This window comes from Lagopus muta, chromosome 31 (assembly GCF_023343835.1).
Source record: "Lagopus muta isolate bLagMut1 chromosome 31, bLagMut1 primary, whole genome shotgun sequence".
In the NCBI taxonomy this organism is placed as follows: Eukaryota; Metazoa; Chordata; class Aves; order Galliformes; family Phasianidae; genus Lagopus; species Lagopus muta.
In genome coordinates this window covers 256714-275829 of record NC_064463.1, presented here as the reverse complement: position 1 = coordinate 275829, position 19116 = coordinate 256714, and the positions used below count along the sequence as shown (strand labels likewise).

The following is a 19116-nucleotide window of genomic DNA, read 5'->3' as shown; positions in this document are numbered from 1 at the left end:
AGGGACAGAAGTGTTCTGTGATCTTCCCAGTTACAGAACTGAGACTCACTGGCCTGTAGTTCCCTGGGTCCTCCTTGCTCCTTTTCTTATGAATGGGAGTAACTTCACCTTTCCTCCAGTCATCTGGGACTTCATCTGACAGCCACGACTTTTCAAATAGGATGGAGAGCTGCTTGGCAGCCACCTCAGCCAGCTCCTTCTGAATCTTGGGATGCATGCCATCTGGCCCCATAGACTTGCATGCATTCAGTCTCATGAGGTGGTCTCACACTGCTCTGCCATTACAGCAGGGAGGGTTTTACTGCCTGGGTCCCCACCTAGAGGTTAAGGGATGCAGGGCTCAGGGAAGTGATAAATATTAGAATCCTGGCTGCCAGTGGAGACTGAGGCAAAGAACTCATTCCATACCTCAGCTTTTTCTTCATCTATTGAAGCCAGTTCTCCTTTTACATTTACTAAAGGAAGTAAACTGTAAAAGTTCCATATGTGTGGCTAAAGCATTATGGGTGAGAATGAGAGGTCTTTTATTTTCTCCAAATATGCTGTAACATCAGAACTTGTACCCCATGCTGCAGCAGAGAAGGAGTATTGGCGAACGTCGATAGTTTTGGATTTGCAGTGGTCAGCAGCTGCATGAAGTGCACACACAGCAGCCTCCCTGTTTCTCTGGGGGTTGGGAACAATGTTTTTTGACAATTTATGATTGCAGAGTGAGTGTTTGACATGCATTTCTCACCTGGGAGCCAGACACTGGCTTTGGCAGTTTGACACACAACATTTGGTTCCATTTCCATTGGTGCTGCTGCCTAAACTGAACACTCAGGTTCCCAGAACTGAGTTGGATTGACACTGTCTCAGTGAGTCATGAGTCCCAGAGGGCTCCCCCATCCTTTCTAAATTTCTCAAACCACGAAGGTAAGGAACCACAGTGCAGTTTGATCCACTGCTAATCCCAGACTTGATCAGGAGATGTGGAAGAGATCACATGTACATAATTAAGAAATAACCTTAGAGAAGCTCACAAAGCTCCAAACTAACCATGAGTCTCTCTCAGAAGATCTCCATCAGCAAGGTGTCTTGACGTCAAGCTGCAACAGCTCTTTGTGCAGGTGTGTCCTCAAGAGACATTACTACTTGAGTGGAAATCCTGTGTATCAAATTGCTGTGCATGCGACCTCAAGGGCTGCTTAGGCTGCGCCTTGTTTAGGGGTAAGATGACTGACTCATTTCTGTGCATTGTCTTTAGGCATACAGTCCATGTACCCTCAGCTGTTGAACCGGGTGTCAGTTCTTTGTGCCACCCAGTTGGAGTCAGCTTTGTGATTTGTAATCAGCTTTAGCCAGAGCGTTACCAGTGCTGTTGCTGCTTGTGTTCCTGTGCAAGGCCTGCTGTGCCATCCCCCAGGCAGTGCCCTGCAGATGGGCTGTGGAGGGCTGGGCTGGGACAGGGACTGCTGCATTCCCTCACAGCTCCCCTGCCATTTCTCTTGTCCCTGCAGGCTCCAGTTCAACTTCTGCCTTCCAGCCGTGATCATCTCAGCTGCAGGAGAGCAGCAGATGGCCACAGCATATCCATCTCAGGTAGGGGCTGGGGGAAGCAGGCAGGAGAGGCCGAGGGGCGAGGGATGTGAATGCAGGGGGAGAGGGAGGTGGCCTCAGCCAGCATGTGTGTGCTGGGGCCAGAGAAGCGTCTGGGACGGGAGTTTGTGTCCTGTTTGAGCTGCTTCCCTGGGCCTTGGCTGTTCCCAGCAAGGAGCCTCTTTGCTTGCAGGAGCCCGTGAGCTTTGTGGAGGTGGCCGTGTATTTCAGCAGGGAGGAGTGGGCGCTGCTGGACCCTGCGCAGCGAGCGCTGTACCAGGACGTGATGCTGGAGACGTACCAGTGCGTGGCCTCGCTGGGTGAGGGCTTTGCTGCCTTTCCTCCTCGTTAGGGCACCTTTGGCTGTGCAGAATGAGCCTCTGCAGGCTGGAGCTAGTAAAATTGCCATGCAGTTACATATTGATAACAGCAACAGCAACAAAGGAAATACTGAGAAGTGTGAGTTTAAAGTTGGATTAGAATGCACAGCAGACTCATAAACACCCCAGAGTCAGTGCTGGCAAGCAGGCATCAGCCAGGAGGGAGAAAACCAGCCCTTGTGTTGGTGTGCTGCATGGTGCCACCAGCTCCAGCTAACAGATGACTCCCTGCTTACTCCTTTACAATTTTGGATTTTACGTTCAGTTGCCATAAACATTTTGATGCCTTGGTCATTGAACTATTGTCAGAAAATAAACAAACTGTTCTCAAGTTAATTTTAAAGAAAATATCCCTTTCAGACATGTAAATGCATATTTTGCTCAAAATGTAGCTGTGGGCGTAGTGTCATTCAGGCCCAAAGTGTGGTTTCTTCCTGGGGAGGGACACAGAGTGGAGTTGTTGAACAGGCACTGTGCCTGAATGATGGAAATGCTCTCATCTCTCCTATTTCTCTCATTTAAACTCCACTTCCAGCCCCCAAACCCATGCTGATCTCCCTGCTTGAAGGAGGGGAAGACCCCTGTATCCCAGACGTACACACCGATGAGTTGGTGTGGAGGGAAGGAGGAGGTTGGGTCTGGAAGAGCCATCTCTGTCTCTGTTTTATTTTGGGCACTGTGTGCTATTTCTGGATTTCCTGTCATCCAGCAGGAACTGGCATTGCAGACATACTGGAGGACCTGGAGGAAAGTGGTGTGGCCGAAAGGCGGTGGGGTGGTGTCTGTGTGGAAGAAATCAGAAGGGATGTCCAAGGAGGCCTGGAGCAAGGTCAGGGTGAGCACATCATGGAGCCACTGGGAAAGGGTCTGCAAAAGACAGGAAGGAGCCCACTGGACTTCAGCATAGGTCAAAAGGATCCTGAAGAACCCAGGAGCAAGAATGTGTGCCAGAAGAAAAAGCAGAATCCATGCACTGAGTGTGGAAATAGCTTTAAATTACATTGCAGCATCATTAACCACCAGTGCATGCGCTCAGCAATGAGGCCATACAAGTGCTCTGGCTGTGGGAAAAGCTTCAAATGGAGATCCCTTCTCATTATCCACCAGCGTGTCCATACAGGAGAGAGACCCTACAGGTGCTCTGAGTGTGGGAAGAGCTTCAAAATTAGTTCCCACCTCACCTACCACCAACGCACACACACAGGAAAGAAACCATTTTGGTGCCATCACTGTGGGAAGAGCTTCCAAAGGAGTTGTGAATTGAAGCGCCACCACCGCATCCACACAGAGGAGAGACCCTTTCAGTGTCCTGAGTGTGGGAAGAACTTCAAAAGCAGTTCTGCAGTGAAGCTGCACAAGCGGATCCACACAGGGGAGAGACCCTATAAGTGTCCTGAGTGTGGGAAGAGCTTCAGAAGGAGTTGTGAGTTGAAGAACCACCAGCGCATCCACACAGGGGAGAGACCCTTCAAGTGTCCTGACTGTGAGAAGAGCTTTAAAAGCAGATCTAATCTCAACACACACAAGCACATCCACAGCACACACAGGCTTCAGAAGCTTTCCAAGACTCTGGGAACCTTCAGAGGCAGTTCCAGCTTCATTACCTACCAGCACAGCCACACAAGATACAGAGCATGCAGTGCCCCAACCATGGGCTGAGCTTCAGCCAGCCTGGTCTCCACCTGTGGTTTCGTGTGGTGAAGAACCTTACAAATCCCTTGAGCAATGGAAGAGCTCTGTGGCCAAACTGAATCCCCATTCTCCTTCTTTGCGTGGGAATGACCCCTATTGCTCTCATTAAGCTGCAGTCAAGGTATTGTGTGGACACTCTAAGGAGAGTCCAGAGTGGGATGTGTCACAGCCACTGGAAACCCTCTACCAGATGGCATGTTTCTGCCAGGGCTGTGTGCAGGGAGATGCCTTGGAATTCACCTCTGATCTCCCCTGTAGAAACTCAACTGCTGTGGGAGCAGGTGAGGACCCAATGTAAACCTCAGCTGGGTCAATATGTCACCAGGAAGGAAGAAATCCTGTCTGCAGGGAGTGTGGGAAGAGCTTCATCTGGAGCTCAACACTCAGCAGACCCCAGAGAACCAAGGAGGGAAGATTCCCTGTGAGTGCCTTGACTGCAGGTCAAGATCCATCCAGAGCTGGGAGCTCATCACACAGCAGTAGATCTTCATGAGGAACCCTACAAATGTGCAGCCAGCAAGAAGAGATTTGGGCACAGCTTGAACCTGCTGAGGTACCAGAGTGTCTGCACTTGGGTGGACTCCAATCTGTGCCTGCAGCAGTGAGTTCACGTGGTAGGAAGCCTTAGAAATGCCTCAAGTGTGAGAAGAGCTTTGTGCAGAGCACAGAGCTCCTCACCTGTGGCAGAAAGTGCTACAAATGTCCCATGTGTGGGAAGAGCTTTTGCGAGGGGATACACTCAGGCCAGAGACCTTAGAAATGCCTACATTGCAGCAAGAGCTTCATCCAGAGCTCGATTCTCATTAAACATTGCCCAGTCCACATGGTAAAGTGGTCCTGAAAATATTTTTAGTGCAGGAAGACTTTCTATCACAGCTGGCACTTCATTTCTCCTGGGAAAACCCCCAGGAGAGACACCTTGAGGATGCTGACGAGTCCAAGGTTGAGGGAGACCCAGATACATCTCCCGACTCAGAAAGACCTTGCAACAGAGATGGCATCACTGGCACCCTCTGCAGAAGGGACTTAACCCAGGAGCTGCAGATGGCTTTTCCTTGCTGCCCTAAGCTGTTCTCTCACCATGCCCACTTTCGTCTTCTGCTCTTCCTGTCAGCAGCTTTTTGATGCTGTTTCCTAAGGAGAAGTGGCTGTGCAGGGATGTTTTGTGTGTCTGTGTGCATGTGTTGCTCTCAGTAATTTGTGAGTGCACTGATGAACCTGAGGGAAGGGTCAGGAGAGCAGTAATGTGCCTTCTCCAATAAAACTAGAAAAAGCTGAGCTTGTTCTTCCTAAATGCACCCTCCCAAGTTTCAGGAGGTGGTAGGAGCAGAAGGCTGTGCAAACCCACACGGTGCACAAGCAGCTTATCTCCACAGCACAGAGATACCAGAGTGCTCTCCAGTGCATGTTTGCCTTGCTTGTGATCCCTTTTGAACTTCAAGGTTTTTATTTTGAGCTGGGAAGGGTGTGTCTGAGACCTCCTGCAGCAGGGCCTTCACATTTGCTGTGCTCAGATAAACCTGCTGTGCTTGGAATGCAGTGGGTAGGAAGTAAAGCACTGAGTGTGTCTGAAGGCTCCCTGACCCCCCAGCAAGCTGCAAGGAGATGATGATTGCAGTACCAAGGAGTGCTGCTTCTTCCATCCCAGGGAGCAGGGGCCTGGTCTGGCGCAGCAGAGGAGGGCCCTGGGAGTTGCAGGAACTCACAGCTCCAAGGGAAAATGTGTGGGGAGGAAGCAAGCAGCGGGGAGGCCTGGAGATCCCCAGCAACGGGAGGTAGCAGCCCAGCCAAGAGCTGGGATGATTTACTTCTTAATTGCATCCAATAATTGCTGTCCTGTGGCATCGGTCATGTTTTTCCTCTTTCCTTATAGGTTCCCCCAAAAAGCATTCTCACTATTTTGTGTTCTCATCTTACATCACCGTATTCTCAGAACCACTGTGCTGGTTTGCACTGGGTAGAAAAAGTAGAAGAAATAAAGAGTGAAGCAGGTTTTCCTCTTTTACTCCATGAATTATTGCCTAACGTTTTATCACATATCATGTTTAGTTGCTTTCTGAATTTAAAACTTTTTTCCTCTCCAATTTGTTGAAAGCGGGGTGGAAGTCCAGCTCCTTGGAGCAGAGATTTTCTTCTAGAGTTTGTGTGAAAGTGATGGTGAATGGACACATGGAGTGAGATAAGCCTATGGGGGAGGACCTGACTATTCAACCTGTGTTGAATTTTCTGCTCCAGTTGTATGGCCTGTGGCATTTATCCAAGGATCTTAGGAATCTTGACAGATCCCAGTTGACTGGAAGCTGGTAAACATCCCAGTTTCCAAGAAGAGCAAGAAAGAAGACCTTGAGAATTACAGGCCTGCCGGTCTCACTGTGGTACCTGCAAAATTATGGAGGAGATCATTCTGGGAGCTTCTGAGAAACACTGCAAAGCCAACACACTTATTGGTAACAGCCAACATGGGTTCAGGAGAGGAGAGTCCTGTGGATAAACTTAATTTGCTTTGATGACAGATTTACTCCTTTAGTCAACCAAGAGAAGCCCAATAAAGCTTCTGCAAAAGATTCTCACAGTATCCTTGTCGACAAAATGTTTGGCATACAGCTGATGTAGCAGGGCATAATCACAGAAACAGTGAACCACTGACTGATGGGATGGCCTCAAAGTCCTACAGGAAATAGAGTAACATCAGGCTGAATGACACTGTTTCCCAAACCATTATAGCAGATGAGCTGAGGAAGTGAGGGCTAGGTGAGTGGAGATTGAGGTGGATTGATATCTGGCTGACTGGCAGGGCTCAAAGGATTGTCTTCACTGGGGCAGAAGACAATTCTCCCCTCATACTCTGCCCCAGTTGATATCCCCTACGGATCTTCACAAGCATTACTAAGATTCCCTCTTAGCCTTCCCTACAGCATGCCGAACAGGCCCAGGTCTTTCTGCCTTTCCTCATATGGGTGATGCTCTGGGTCTCAATCATCTTTAATGCCCTCCACTACACTCTCCCAAGCAGTTCTCTGTCTGCATGTATAATCAATGAATTACAGATGCAATAATTATAAATTGCCTTAGCTTTCCTCATTGCATCCCTGCAGGCCCTGGCAGCATTCCATTATTCTTCCCAAGTGCCCATGCCCTTTTTCACATTTCATAGACTTTCTTCCTGCCTTTGCGATTATCTATGAGTTCCTTGCTCATGCATGCTGGTCCCTGTTCAGCTTTGTCTGACTTTTAACGCAGAGGGATGCACTGATCTCAAGCGTAGAGGAATCAAAGGAAGTGATGCTTGAATGTTAACCACCTGCCTTGGTCCCCCTAATCTTCCAGTACTCTGACCCAAAGGGTACCTCCAAGTGGGTCCCTGAAGTGTCAGAGTCACATTTCCTGCTACTGGGCTGTTTTCCTACTTCTTGGCATGGTTCTTCCACTCAGCATCCTGAACTCCACTGTCTCACAGTTCTGACTATGAATGAAAACTCAAGTAGGATTAAGGCCCGTTATCAACTCCTGCAGCGCACCTGCAGCTGCTGGCCTCCAGCAAAACCTTCTACCACTGACCACCACTCTGACTGGTCCGGCCATTCAGCCAGTTTTTGATCCTCCTCATTCTCTACCTATGCAGCCCCTACATCAGTCACTTTCTCGAGTCAGGACACAAAAACCCTCTGCTTCTCTTTCATCTTCCAACTTACTATGTTCAAAATAGACACTGTAAAAAGCTTCCTTTAACGTTTCTTGACCCATGACCACTGGTGCTCAAGGGACATCTGGATAAAGCCCTACATAACATGCTTTCACTTTTTGTTAGTCCTGAAATGGTCAGGCAGTTGGACTAAATGATCTCTAAATGTCACTTACAAGTGATTTTTTTTTTTTTAATAATGGTTGTATAAATCCATGTTGAGATAAAACATAAAAGTTATTATCTTACTGCTACATGTCCTTGGCTGCTGAAAAATAAATCATGAGCACTTATAGACAACACTCAAAATTCAGCAGAGTAACTTATTATAAATTTATTACACAGAGATTTTTTTCTACACGTTTTGACTTTTGCGTGACACATTGAATCAGAGGTTGATTCAGCTGTGCTTCATTCAGCAGCATTGCCAAGCACTGGCCTATACTTCCCTGTGTCACACGAACTCTTCCCTCTACCATTGCAGCAATGAGCCAACACTGCAGGAGAATTAGGCTTCCTCCACAGTCATGAATGCTTCTGGAAGTCCACTGAAATGTGGGAGGGACAAGAGAGGAGAATAAGGTCAGCTAGCTGATGGGGCATGGCTGAGCAAATACTCCACATCCCACATGCAGAGCCATGCACACCAGATAGAAACTTGTCATTTTCTCCTGGTTGGCACAGCAGGGGCCTTCTTCATGCCATGTTCCCAGGCTAATTCTCTTCATACTTGTTCTCTTCTAGATGCATATTTCTCTCAATTTCTGGGCTCACATATGGTTGGAGTGACTTACTAAGGCCTTCAGACATCACTTTACTTCTCACAGATATCCCCCAATCCTGCTTCCCAGACTTACGTACTGCCAACTGCTTCATCCCAGACCACTCGCACTTCAGAAGCCTTCCTGGATCTTCCAGTGCTTGTTAGGATCTTCCTGAATTCTCCAGTTTATGGTGAGATGACTTCTCTATGGCAGGGCCTTGATGAACAGCCTCTTACAAAACATTTGTTTGTAAAGCATGCCAAGTCCTACTCATACTGAGAATTCCATCTGTCTTGGGAACTGACTTGGAAGAGCAGCAGCCTAATTTACCCCACCTGATACCGGCTGCCAACCAGAGGGTCAGGGATAGGGTTCACTGTTAGAGTTAGGTTTAAGATTAGAGTTCAGGCCAGGGCTAGCACTGATGATTAGATTCAGTGTTAGGTGAAGTGCTAGCACTTGAATTAGTGTTAGGTTGAGGGATGTGAGAAGAACTGGTGTTTAGGGGGAAGGGTTCAGGTTTTGGTTAAAGTTTAGGACAAGAAAATGCTAAGGTTAGACTTCAATATTAGGAGTTTGAGTTATGGGTTAGGAGTTAGGGTTGGGGGTTAGAGTTAAGATTAAAGGTTTAGTAAATGGGTTACAAGTAGCACTAGTCACCAGTTTGCAGCTTCCTCCCATGGAGAAAAACTACATGAGGACACAGATGGATATGGTTAATTGACAGCAAAGGAAAGCAAAAGGCACAGTTCTGTAAAAATAAGTTTTACTAAGTCCAAGTAATATCCACTGAATTATGGTGCCACAGAATGGCTTTGGTTGGCAAGATCAGAAAAAACATCTAGTTCCAACCCTCCTTCTGTGGGCAGGGTTGCCAACCACAAGACCAGACTGCCCAGGAACACGTCAAGACTGGCCTTGAATGCCTCCAGAGATGAGGCATTCACAAATTCTGATCTTGATCCATCAGGACTCCCAACTGAATGTGCTTTTCCACAATGGAGATCCTCTGCTCATGTACTTTCTTTGCTGTTATTTCATCGCAGATGCAATGAGGCATATGCTGAAATCTCGAGTTCCATAGAATCAAGGTAGGAAAAGAAGAGACGATTGAAAGTATTGGAAGGGAACAGAAGAAGCATAAGTAGTTTGAAAATATTGAAGATGTGTTAAAGAAAAAAACATACTAATGGAAAACAACAAAGCACAAGCTTAGAATGGGACACATTAGAAGTCACCTGGGGAGAGAGATGGAATCATCATGATTACCAGGAAACATCCACAGTAACAGTTTCCAAATGGCATCCTTCAGTGCCTGGTTCCTCACACTGTAGATGAGGGGGTTCACTGCTGGAGGCACCACCGAGTACAGAATTGCCACCGCCACATCCATTGCTGGGGAGGAGATGGACTGGGGCTTCAGGTAGGTAAAGAAGCCAGTGCTGATAGAGAGGGAAAACACGGCCAGGTGAGGGAGGCACGTGGAAAAGGCTTTGTGCCGTCCCTGCACAGAGGGCATCCTCAGCACAGCCCTGAAGGTCAGCACATAGGAAAGCAGAATGAAAACAAAACACCCAAAAAACAAAAAAGCACTGAATGTCATAAGACTGAGATTCCTGAGGTAAGGGTACGAACAAGAGAGCTTGAGAATGTGAGGAATTTCACAGAAGAACTGGTCCACAGCGTTGCCTCGGCACAGTGGCAGTGAAAATGTATTGGCAGTGTGCAGCAGAGAATTGAGAAGCCCAGCGCCCCAGGCAGCTGCTGCCATGCTGGCACAAGCTGTGCTGCCCATGAGGGTCCTGTAATGCAGAGGCTTGCAGATGGCAACATAGCGGTCATAGGACATGACAGTGAGAAGGTAAAATTCGGCTGAAAATAAGAATGAAAACAGAAAGACCTGGGCAGCACATGCACTGTAGGAGATGGCTCTGGTGTCCCAGAGGGCATTGGCCATGGCTTTGGGGACAGTGGTGGAGATGCAGCCGAGGTCGAGGAGGGCGAGGTTGAGGAGGAAGAAGTACATGGGGGTGTGCAGGCGGTGGTCACAGGCTACGGCTGAGCTGATGAGGCCGTTGCCCAGGAGGGCGGCCAGGTAGATGCCCAGCAAGAGCCAGAAGTGCAGGAGCTGCAGCTGCCGCGTGTCTGCCAGCGCCAGGAGGAGGAACTCGCTGACGGAGCTGCTGTTGGGCATCTGCTGCTCCTGGACATGGGTTATCATCAAAGAAGAAACAAAAGGCAAGTTAGGTGAGACTTCTCTTGGCAAAACCCTGCACCATTCCTTGGTGACCTTCCTCCTGTCATATAATCCAATACATTTTCTTTCTCTAAAGGAAGTGATTGTTCAGATCCATGATTTGAGATCATTTTCATGAATTGGAATATGTAAGGAAGAGGAGAGTCTTCTGCCCATGGGCTCTTGAGAAAGCAATCCTGACCCATCCACGTGGGTAATTGCAAAGAGGCCGGAGTGCTTGGTTTTACTTTTAGAATGTGACATCTCTCTTGGCATCTCCCCACTTCATCTCCCTGGGATTTCAGGTAACACAGAGATCCTATGAGAAAGATTTGCATCCTGCAGGGCAGCTCACAGCTTGAAAAGACATCTGTCTTAGAGAGACAGCCAAGTGTCCTAATGATGGCATCTCATTAAAAGAATGTCAGCTCATTCCCTAGCCTCACAGACTTTGCTGTCCACAGCCCCAGGCAGCTGCTCTCAGCCCCATGTACTGCAGAAGGAAAGGAGCTCATGCCTGGAGAGATGCAGCCCTGCTCTGCTGGAGCTCTGGCTGCAGAGTAGGGAGTTCATGCTTGGACACCACTGCCATGAAGGCAGAGGTATTTCTGGGTGGGAGAGGATGCAGGGGGCTTGCATGGAAGGGATGCTATGTGGTTGTCTCTTGTCTCTGCAGATAACATTTCTGTTTTTCCTTTCCTCTCATTGCCTGATCACATCCCAGCTGCCTAGAGATTGTCTTCCCTCCCTGCCATTTCCATGTCTCATGTCTTTTCCTTCTTTTCCTTTCTGCACTCACACTCACCACCCAAAAGTCAGTGCACCCATCTTTGCCTGTCAGGAAACTGCCTATTTGCAGGGCAGTATCCGTGTGCATGCTTGTCTTTGCAGGTATAAACAGACATATCAGAAAGCCTGAATGGGATCAATAAAGCTGACGCTCGTTCTGTCCACTGAGTGAGGAAAGGCTGATGGAACATGAGGATGCTGCTCACAATCCTACTCAACTCCAAAGCTACAGCAGTACAGCAGTCTCAGTGGTGTGTCAACATAGACAGCTCCTCTCCCACTTCTGCAGTCATCCCTGCCCTAAGGGTAGGAAAATGAACACAGGGCAGAAAGTCCCATGTTTGGTCCTGCTTCTTAAAAAGTCCCCTCTGCAGTGCCCTGAGTGTGCAATGCAGCTGTGAGCCCCCAGCACCCCTAGCAGCAGAAGGCCCCTGTGCTGCTGGGGAGCTCCTTCCTTCCCCCCACACATCTCCCTGCAACTACCTGGCTCTGCAGGACAGTCCTTTTCACTTCCATGGGGACGGGATTCAGCTGAATCAGTTGAGGCATCTTATCCTGAAGTTGCAGCCCTAGGTCCTGAAGGCAGTCAACTCCCTCCCATGCCTCCCACACACAAAGCTAGACAAGCACTGACCACACATTTGGGCACAAGCATTCCTCCTCTTCCGCAGGCTTCTTTCTCCTCCATCTACATTAATTCCCATCTTTGTCTGGTGCAGTCACTATCCCCTTATTAGCTCTCACTGACTACATTTCCCTCTTGCATCCCCACAATGCCATCCCCATGCTGGCTGTTCCTCCCTCTCCCTGACAGAGCTGCCATCTGTGTCACAGGGGTTGTGCTGCACTCACTGACATCTCTGTGTCTGCTGTAATAAAAAATACCCTTAAATATGACAACCCCTTTTTTGGACAGTGCTCCTAGAAAGCTTTGTCTGCAACACTGAGACCTCCCTAATGAACAGTTCAAGTCTTGAAGACTTGATGGAAATGCCTTGTTAGGTCTTTCTGCACTGTAATGAGTCCCACAGCGAATGTGGTGTGCATGAACTTCTGGTACTGAGAAAAGCCTGCTGTAAACAAATGATGAAGGTGCAGTCAAAACGCTGTCCAGAAATGTTGGAGAGTGTTGGAGTGTTAATTGGTCCCTATGGAGCCATTACCAACAAAGCCTCCCCACATCCATGTTAGAGCAGATAATTGGAGGTCGTGATTCCAGGCAGGCAAAGGCCCTGTGCAGGTGCTTTGAGGTTGAGGCAAGCCCTTGGTTTGTCTGATGCAGCAGAAGGGTAGGGCCATAGCTGCTGCCTCTGAGAAGGGTGGTCCTGTCCCTCACTGATGGCCCAAAGCTCTCCCACAGTCAGTGGGATGTGAATCATAGAATCATTTAATCACAAGGTTGGAAACGACCTGCAAGATCATCCAGTCCAACCATTACCATTGCTACCACAAACCCCTAAGCCATATCTCATAGCTCCTCATCCAGATGCCTCTTGAACACTGCCAGGGTCGGCAACTGCACCACTCCCTGGGCAGCCATTCCATTGTGTGACCACTCTCTGAGAGAAAAAGGTGCCAAAACCCTCCTCCTCTCAACCTCTCTTCAGGAAGTTTGAGAGTACAATAAAGTCTCCTCTGAGCCTCCTCTTCTCCAGACTGAACAATCCCAGCTCCCTCAGCCGCTCCTCGTAAGACTTGTGCTCCAGACGCCTCACCAGTTTTGCTGCCCTTCTCTGGACACGCTCCAGGGCCTCAATGTCTTTCTTATAGTGAGGGGCCCAAAACTGAACACAGTACTCGAGGTGCAGCCTCACCAGTGCTGAGTAGAGGGGATGATCACCTCCCTGCTCCTGCTGGCTACGCTGTTTCTAATGCAGGCCAGGATGCTGGACCTCTTGGCCACCTGGGCACACTGTTGTATCATGTTCAGCCAAGCATTAACCAACTCCCCCAGGTCCCTTTCCTCTTCACAGTCATTCAGACACTCAGCCCAAGCCTGCAGTGCTGCCTGGAGTTATTGTGCCCAAAGTGCAGGACCCAGCACTTAGCCTTGTTGAACCTCATCCCATTCCCCTCAGCCCAATGATCCAGCTTATCCAGATCCCTCTGCAGGGCCTCCCTACCTTCAGGCAGATCAACACTGCCTCCCACCTTGGTGTCATCTGCAGTCTTACTGAGGGCACACTCAGTGCCTTCATCAAGGCCATCAATAAAGATATTAAACAACATGGGCCCCAGTACCAACTCCTTGGGGACACCACTTGTAACGGGTCGCCAGTTGGACTTAGCTCCATTAACCACTGCCCATTGGCCACGGCCCTCTAGCCAGTTCCTTACGCAAAGAAGAGTGTACCTGTCCAAGAAGAGTATACCTGTCCTATGTCCATGTGTAGTGTTCTGTGAGGAAAAATAATATGACAACTACTGGCCTGCTACTACTACTCCCTACAGGACTGGAAGAAGGCAAGGAGGCCTCAGTGGCACGATGACAACATGTGCCCTCTTGAGCCTCAAGAGCAGACACAAGTGCCACAGCCAAGAGGACAAAGACCTTGGTTTTCTCCCAGGGCCCTCCAGCCTTGCCAGTGCTGTTGGCCATCTCCACCAGAGGCTGTTCCATGCAGTCCTACACTCGCCTCCTTTTCCCTGCAGGCTGCAGACACTCCTGCACTGGCACTCACCCTGGCATTGCCTTACTCTGATGGTTCTGCAGTCTCACTAGTTGTTCCTTGTGACACAACAGCACAAATTGATCACAGAGTCCTGCTGGGTGTCTCTGGCACCATAGCACTACCATTGTAGGGGAGGGCTGACCTGTCAGTTTGTGCAGAAAGAATCACTTCTAAGGTCCTTTTCCAGCCATGTTCCTCTTGTAGTCCTTCAGGAGATTTCCACAAAATGGTAATCCTTTATGTGTCGACCCTCTCACAATTTTATCTGTCTAAGCTGTATGCTACATAAGGAAATCACAGAAGGCTTGAGTTACTTTACAGCTCTCAGAGAAAAGGAGAAAAAGGAAAGAGAAATTAAAATGAGTAAGAAGATCACCCTGCTTATTATCCTTTATGTCCTTCACTAGCTTCAGCTCAGCGTGAACTTTAGCCTTCTATGTTGCTTCTCTGCAGGCTCTGACAACACACCTATACTCCTCCCAAGGGGACAGGCCCTTTTTTCAACTTTTCCTAAACCTTCTTCTTCCCTTTGATCTTATCCATGAACTCCTTGCTCATTCATGCAGGTCTCCTGAATCCATTCCATAATTTCCTACTCCTAGGGATGCACTAATCCTAAGCTTGGAAGAAGTGCTGTTTAAATGTTGGCCAGATCTCAAGGGCCCTTTTACCTTCAAGCACTCCAGCCCATGAAACACCTCCAAGTAGGTCCCAGAAATTGTTGAAGTGGGCTCACTGAAAGTCCAGGGCAGCAATCCCACTTTTTGCCTTACTTCTTCCACCCAAGATCTTGAACACTACCATCTCATGATCAGCATCGCAAGCTTCCCCCAAACTTCTCATCCCTAACAAGCCCATGCCTGCTGGAAAGAACAAGGTCCAAAATCACCCCATCCCTTGCTGACTCCTCCAACACCTGCGTGACAAAATTATCTTCAGCACATTGCAGAAACCATCTGGGTTTTGTGTGCCTGAGCATGTTGTTTACCCAGCAGATATTGGACGGATAGTGGATGATTCAAGTCCCCTATGAGAACCAGTGCATGGGATTGCAAGGCTACTTCCAGCTGCATGAAGAAGGCCTCATCGACTTCACCCTCCTGATCTGGTGACTGTAGTACACCCCACAACAGTGTCGGCCATACCAGCCCTGCTCTTAATTCTCACCCACAAGCAATCCACACGTTCTTCACCCACTCATGGGTGCACCTCAATCCATTCTAGTTGTCTCACATAAAGGGCAACTCCTCCACCTTGCTTCCCCAGCCTGTCTTTCTTGAAAAGGACACAGCCCTCCATGACAGCATTCTAATCATGTGAGCTGTCTCACCACATCTCCGTGACTGCAGTGAGATCATGGCCCTGCGACTGTACACAGATCTCCAGCTCATCCTGTTTATTTCCCATGCTATGCGCACTGGTCTACTGGCACTTCAGGGAAGCGCAGGTGCAGTTACCCCTAGAGGGACACAGGAAGATTTTGGATGGGGTACTGGCAACATGACCTTCTCTGAGGAGTCCCTGTATGATCCTATGGGACAGCTCAGAGGTTTTCTCTGCAATCTCCAACAGTGACAACATCCCTAAGCCCTTCTCTGCCACAATGAATTTCCCTCCCTTGCCTCTTCAGACCTAGTTTAAAGCCCTGGTAATCAATGCAGACAGCATGCTCCCCAGCACAGGTGTGCCTCACTTGCTCGGTCGGAGTCCATCAAGAGCCCACATACCCAGTTTCTCAAAAGCCTGTGCAAGATCAGAATACCCAAAGCCTTGATCATGATGCTGCCCCTTCACCCAGGCAACAAATGGCAGCCTCAGTTCTCCCCAGCCAGGAGCCCCCAATTACTAAGACTCTCCATCATTTTTTGGTGGCACTGATATTGATGCAGTGATCTGTCTGGCCCCCTGCCCTGCATTCTCAACATGCTTCTCAGGGCATGAGTTCTGACTGCACAGTTTTGCATTTCCTCACTCAAAGAATGTGAGACATTGTCACTGTAGATAACATCAGCAGTAGGAAGATTAGAGAAGCAAAATGATTGCTCTCACACTGCTTTTTTCCCACTGACTGATACTGAGTCCCCTAAGCAAGCCAGAGAGTACTTCTGCTCCTGGGTGGATGTGTGAGTATCTCCCACATGACTTCAACAGTTGTATATAATCAGTTGGCCATGAAAACCACAGAGCTCATTGGCTCTGGAAAAACCAGTAACACCTAACAGCCTTGCACATGGGCACCTGGGGGGCTGGTTGTTCCCTTGGGAGCTCTGTCTGTGCCTGTGTTGATTCCATGGGTGCAGAGGTGACCTATGACACAGAGGGCAGAGCTTTCTGTGGGGTGGATGCAACTACTAGAATTCACCAAGACAAAGCCTCCCAAGTGAACATGCACACCGAGAATGGAAGTCCCCCACCTCCATGCCCACGATTTTACCACAACTAAAACAAACCATTGTGGCATCTGAAATGCTCCTGTTCCTGTAGATGGGGCGCTGCAGTCACAACTCTGCAAGGACTCATGTCCACAACAGAAGCACTTTCCCCAGAGCAGAGGAAAAGATGGGAAGTTCAGAGTCAGAGAAAAAAATCTTGAGTAACTCTAAATGCAACTAAAAACAATGTGTGACAAAACATGGGAGGAAATCAACAGTATTTTTTTTTTTTTTTCTCCCAGGGAAAAAGTGGAAAAACAGCTTCACTAGCTTACCAAAATCAATCTCCACATCCTGCAAGCCATATTCAAAGCACAGCAGCTTTAGCTGAGCCCAACAAATGTGAAGGAGATCTCAAAATACCTTCCCAAGGTCAAAAGAAAAACCTTCAAGCTCAGAAGGTACCACTTGCAAGGCAAGCACACACTGTAGAGCACTCTGGTATCTCTGTGCTGTGGGGATGAGCTGCTGGTGCACCCTGTAGCTTTGCACTGCCTTCTGCTCTCTCCACCTCCTGAAACATGGGATGGTGCATTTAGGAAGAACAAGCTCAGCTTTTTGTAGATTTATTGGAGACAAACAAGGCTTGGTGTCACACAGTTGCTCTGAGCTCTTGATTAAAGCAGTCAAGAAGAGCAGTAGAACCAAGGTGCAGCACAAGGTGCAGGAAGGATGATAGTGTTGTGTGAAAGAAATGCCTTCTCCAGAAGCAAGCAGTGGGCTGGAGTTGGCACCAAAACCAAATCCTGATTGCACCTTTCCCTCTCCTCATTCCACATGCTGACATTTATTTTAAGAACAAAAAACCAAAACTACAGTGAAGAAAGCTTCAGTACAACTCAGTTACTTTATTCACCCCCTTCTCATTCCTCTACAGATGATTTTCAGAAAACCCCCAAGAGCCACGTTACTGCTCTCCTGACCCTTCCCTCAGGTTCATCAGAGAACTCATAAATTACTGAGAGCAACACATGCACACAGACACACAGAACATCCCTACACAGCTTCTCCTTAGGAAACGGCATCAAAAAGCTGCTGGCGGGAAGAGCAGAAGAGGAAAGCGGGCATGGTGAGAGAACTGCGTTGGGTAGCAAGGAGAGGCCATCTGAAGCTCCTGGGTTAAGTCCCTTCTGCAGAGGGTGCCAGTGATGCCATCTCCTTTGCAAACTCCTCCTGTGTGGGGAAAAGCATCTGGGCGTCATCCTTGGGCTTGCCAGAATCCTCAAGGTCTCTCCGCTAGCAGTTTTCCTGTGAAAAATGAGGTGCCAGCCCAGACACAATCTTTTCCTGCACCAGAGACATTTGCAGGGCCACCATCTCATGTGGACTGGGCAATGTTCAATGGGGATCAAGCTCTGGATGAAGCTCTTCCTGCAGTGCAGGCATTTCCATGGTCTCTGCACTGAGTGGATCCCCAGGTAAAAGCTCTTCCCACACATGGGACATTTATAACACTTCTTCCACGAGTGCCATCTCCTGTGAGTGAGGAGCTCTGCACTCTGCACAAAGCCCTTCTCACACTCCAGGCATTTCTAAGGCTTCCAGCCACGTGAACTCACTGGTGCAGGCACGGATTGGACTCCACCCAAGTGCAGACACTCTGGTACCTCAGCAGGTTCGAGCTGTGCCCAAAGCTCTTCTTGCAGGCTGCACATCTGTAGGGTTCCTCACGTGGATCCACCGGTGTGTGATGTGCTCCCAGCTCTGGACAGCACTCACAGAGAGTTTCCCCTTGGTTGGCTCTCTGGGATCTACTGAGGGTTGAGCTCCAGATGAAGCTCTTCCCACACTGCTTGCAAACGGAATTTCTTCCTTCCTGGTGACATATCAGCCCAGCTGAGATTTACATTGGGTCCTCACCTGCTCTCATAGCAGTTGAGTTTCTGCAGGGGAGATCAGAAGTGAATTCCAAGGCATCTCCCTGCACACAGCCCTGGCAGAAATGTGCCTCAGAGGGTTTCCAGTGGCTGTGACACGTCCCACTCTGGACTCTCCTTAGAGTGTCCACACAATACCTTGACTGCAGCTTAATGAGAGCAATAGGGGTCATTCCCACGCAAAGAAGGAGAATGGGGATTCAGTTTAGCTGCAGAGCTCTTCCTCTACTCACGGGATTTGTAAGGTTCTTCACCACACAAAGCCACAGGTGCTGACCAGGCTGGGGCTCTGGCTGAAGCTCTTCCCACCCTCGGGGCTCTGCAGACTCTGTTTCCTGTGTGGCTGTGCTGGTAGTTAACGAGGCTGAAACTGCTTTTGAAGGTTCCCTGCATCTTGAGATGCTTCTTAAGCCTGTGTGCGCTGTGGATGTGCTTGTGGGTGTTGAGATTAGATCTGTGTTTGAAGCTCTTCTCACACTCAAGACACTTATAGGGTCTCTCTCCTGTGTGGATGCGCAGGTGTAGCTTCAATTCATAACTTCTTTTGAAGCTCTTCCCACACTCTGGACACTTACAGGGTCTCTCTCCTGTGTGGATGCGCTGGTGCTGTTTCAATTCAGTACTGCTTTTGAAGCCCTTCCCACACTCAGAGCACTTGTAGGGTCTCTCTCCTGTGTGGATGCGCTGGTGCTGGTTCAATTCAGAAGTTCTTTTGAAACTCTTCCCACACTCAGGACACTTAAAGGGTCTCTCTCCTGTATGGAGGCGCAGGTGGCGGGTTAGGTGGGATCTCCATTTAAAGTACTTTCCACAATCAGAGCACTTGTACGGGCTGTTGAGTGTTGAGTGTATGTACTGGTGGTTACGGCTGCCCAGGGAGGTGGTGGAGTCTCCTTCTCTGGAGATGTTCAAGACCTGCCTGGATGCCTACCTGTGCGACCTGCTGTAGGGAACCTGCTTTGGCAGGGGGGTTGGACTCGATGATCACTGGAGGTCCCTTCCAACCCCTACAGC

The 19116-nt window shown here is 48.9% G+C and overlaps 4 protein-coding genes across 10 annotated transcripts in view; 1 reads left to right on the top strand and 3 right to left on the bottom strand.

The window, feature by feature from the left end:
- LOC125686094 (zinc finger protein 501-like) overlaps positions 1-19116 on the bottom strand; it is a 474399-nt gene that overhangs the window by 398942 nt on the left and 56341 nt on the right. The gene's annotated exons all lie outside the window — the stretch shown is intronic.
- Positions 1-19116, top strand: part of LOC125686101 (zinc finger protein 664-like) — a 186064-nt gene that overhangs the window by 128615 nt on the left and 38333 nt on the right. The window contains exon 3 of the mRNA XM_048929750.1: positions 1772-1898. Within this exon, the coding sequence (XP_048785707.1) occupies positions 1772-1898 (127 nt within the window). The remainder of the gene's footprint in view (positions 1-1771; positions 1899-19116) is intronic.
- The window catches only part of LOC125686103 (zinc finger protein 239-like), a 208912-nt gene that overhangs the window by 188382 nt on the left and 1414 nt on the right, over positions 1-19116 (bottom strand). The gene's annotated exons all lie outside the window — the stretch shown is intronic.
- Positions 4734-19075, bottom strand: LOC125686104 (olfactory receptor 14A16-like). The gene has a single exon (XM_048929755.1). It carries the CDS (start codon positions 10315-10317, stop codon positions 9331-9333), a length of 987 nt encoding a protein of 328 aa, XP_048785712.1. The 5' UTR covers positions 10318-19075; the 3' UTR covers positions 4734-9330.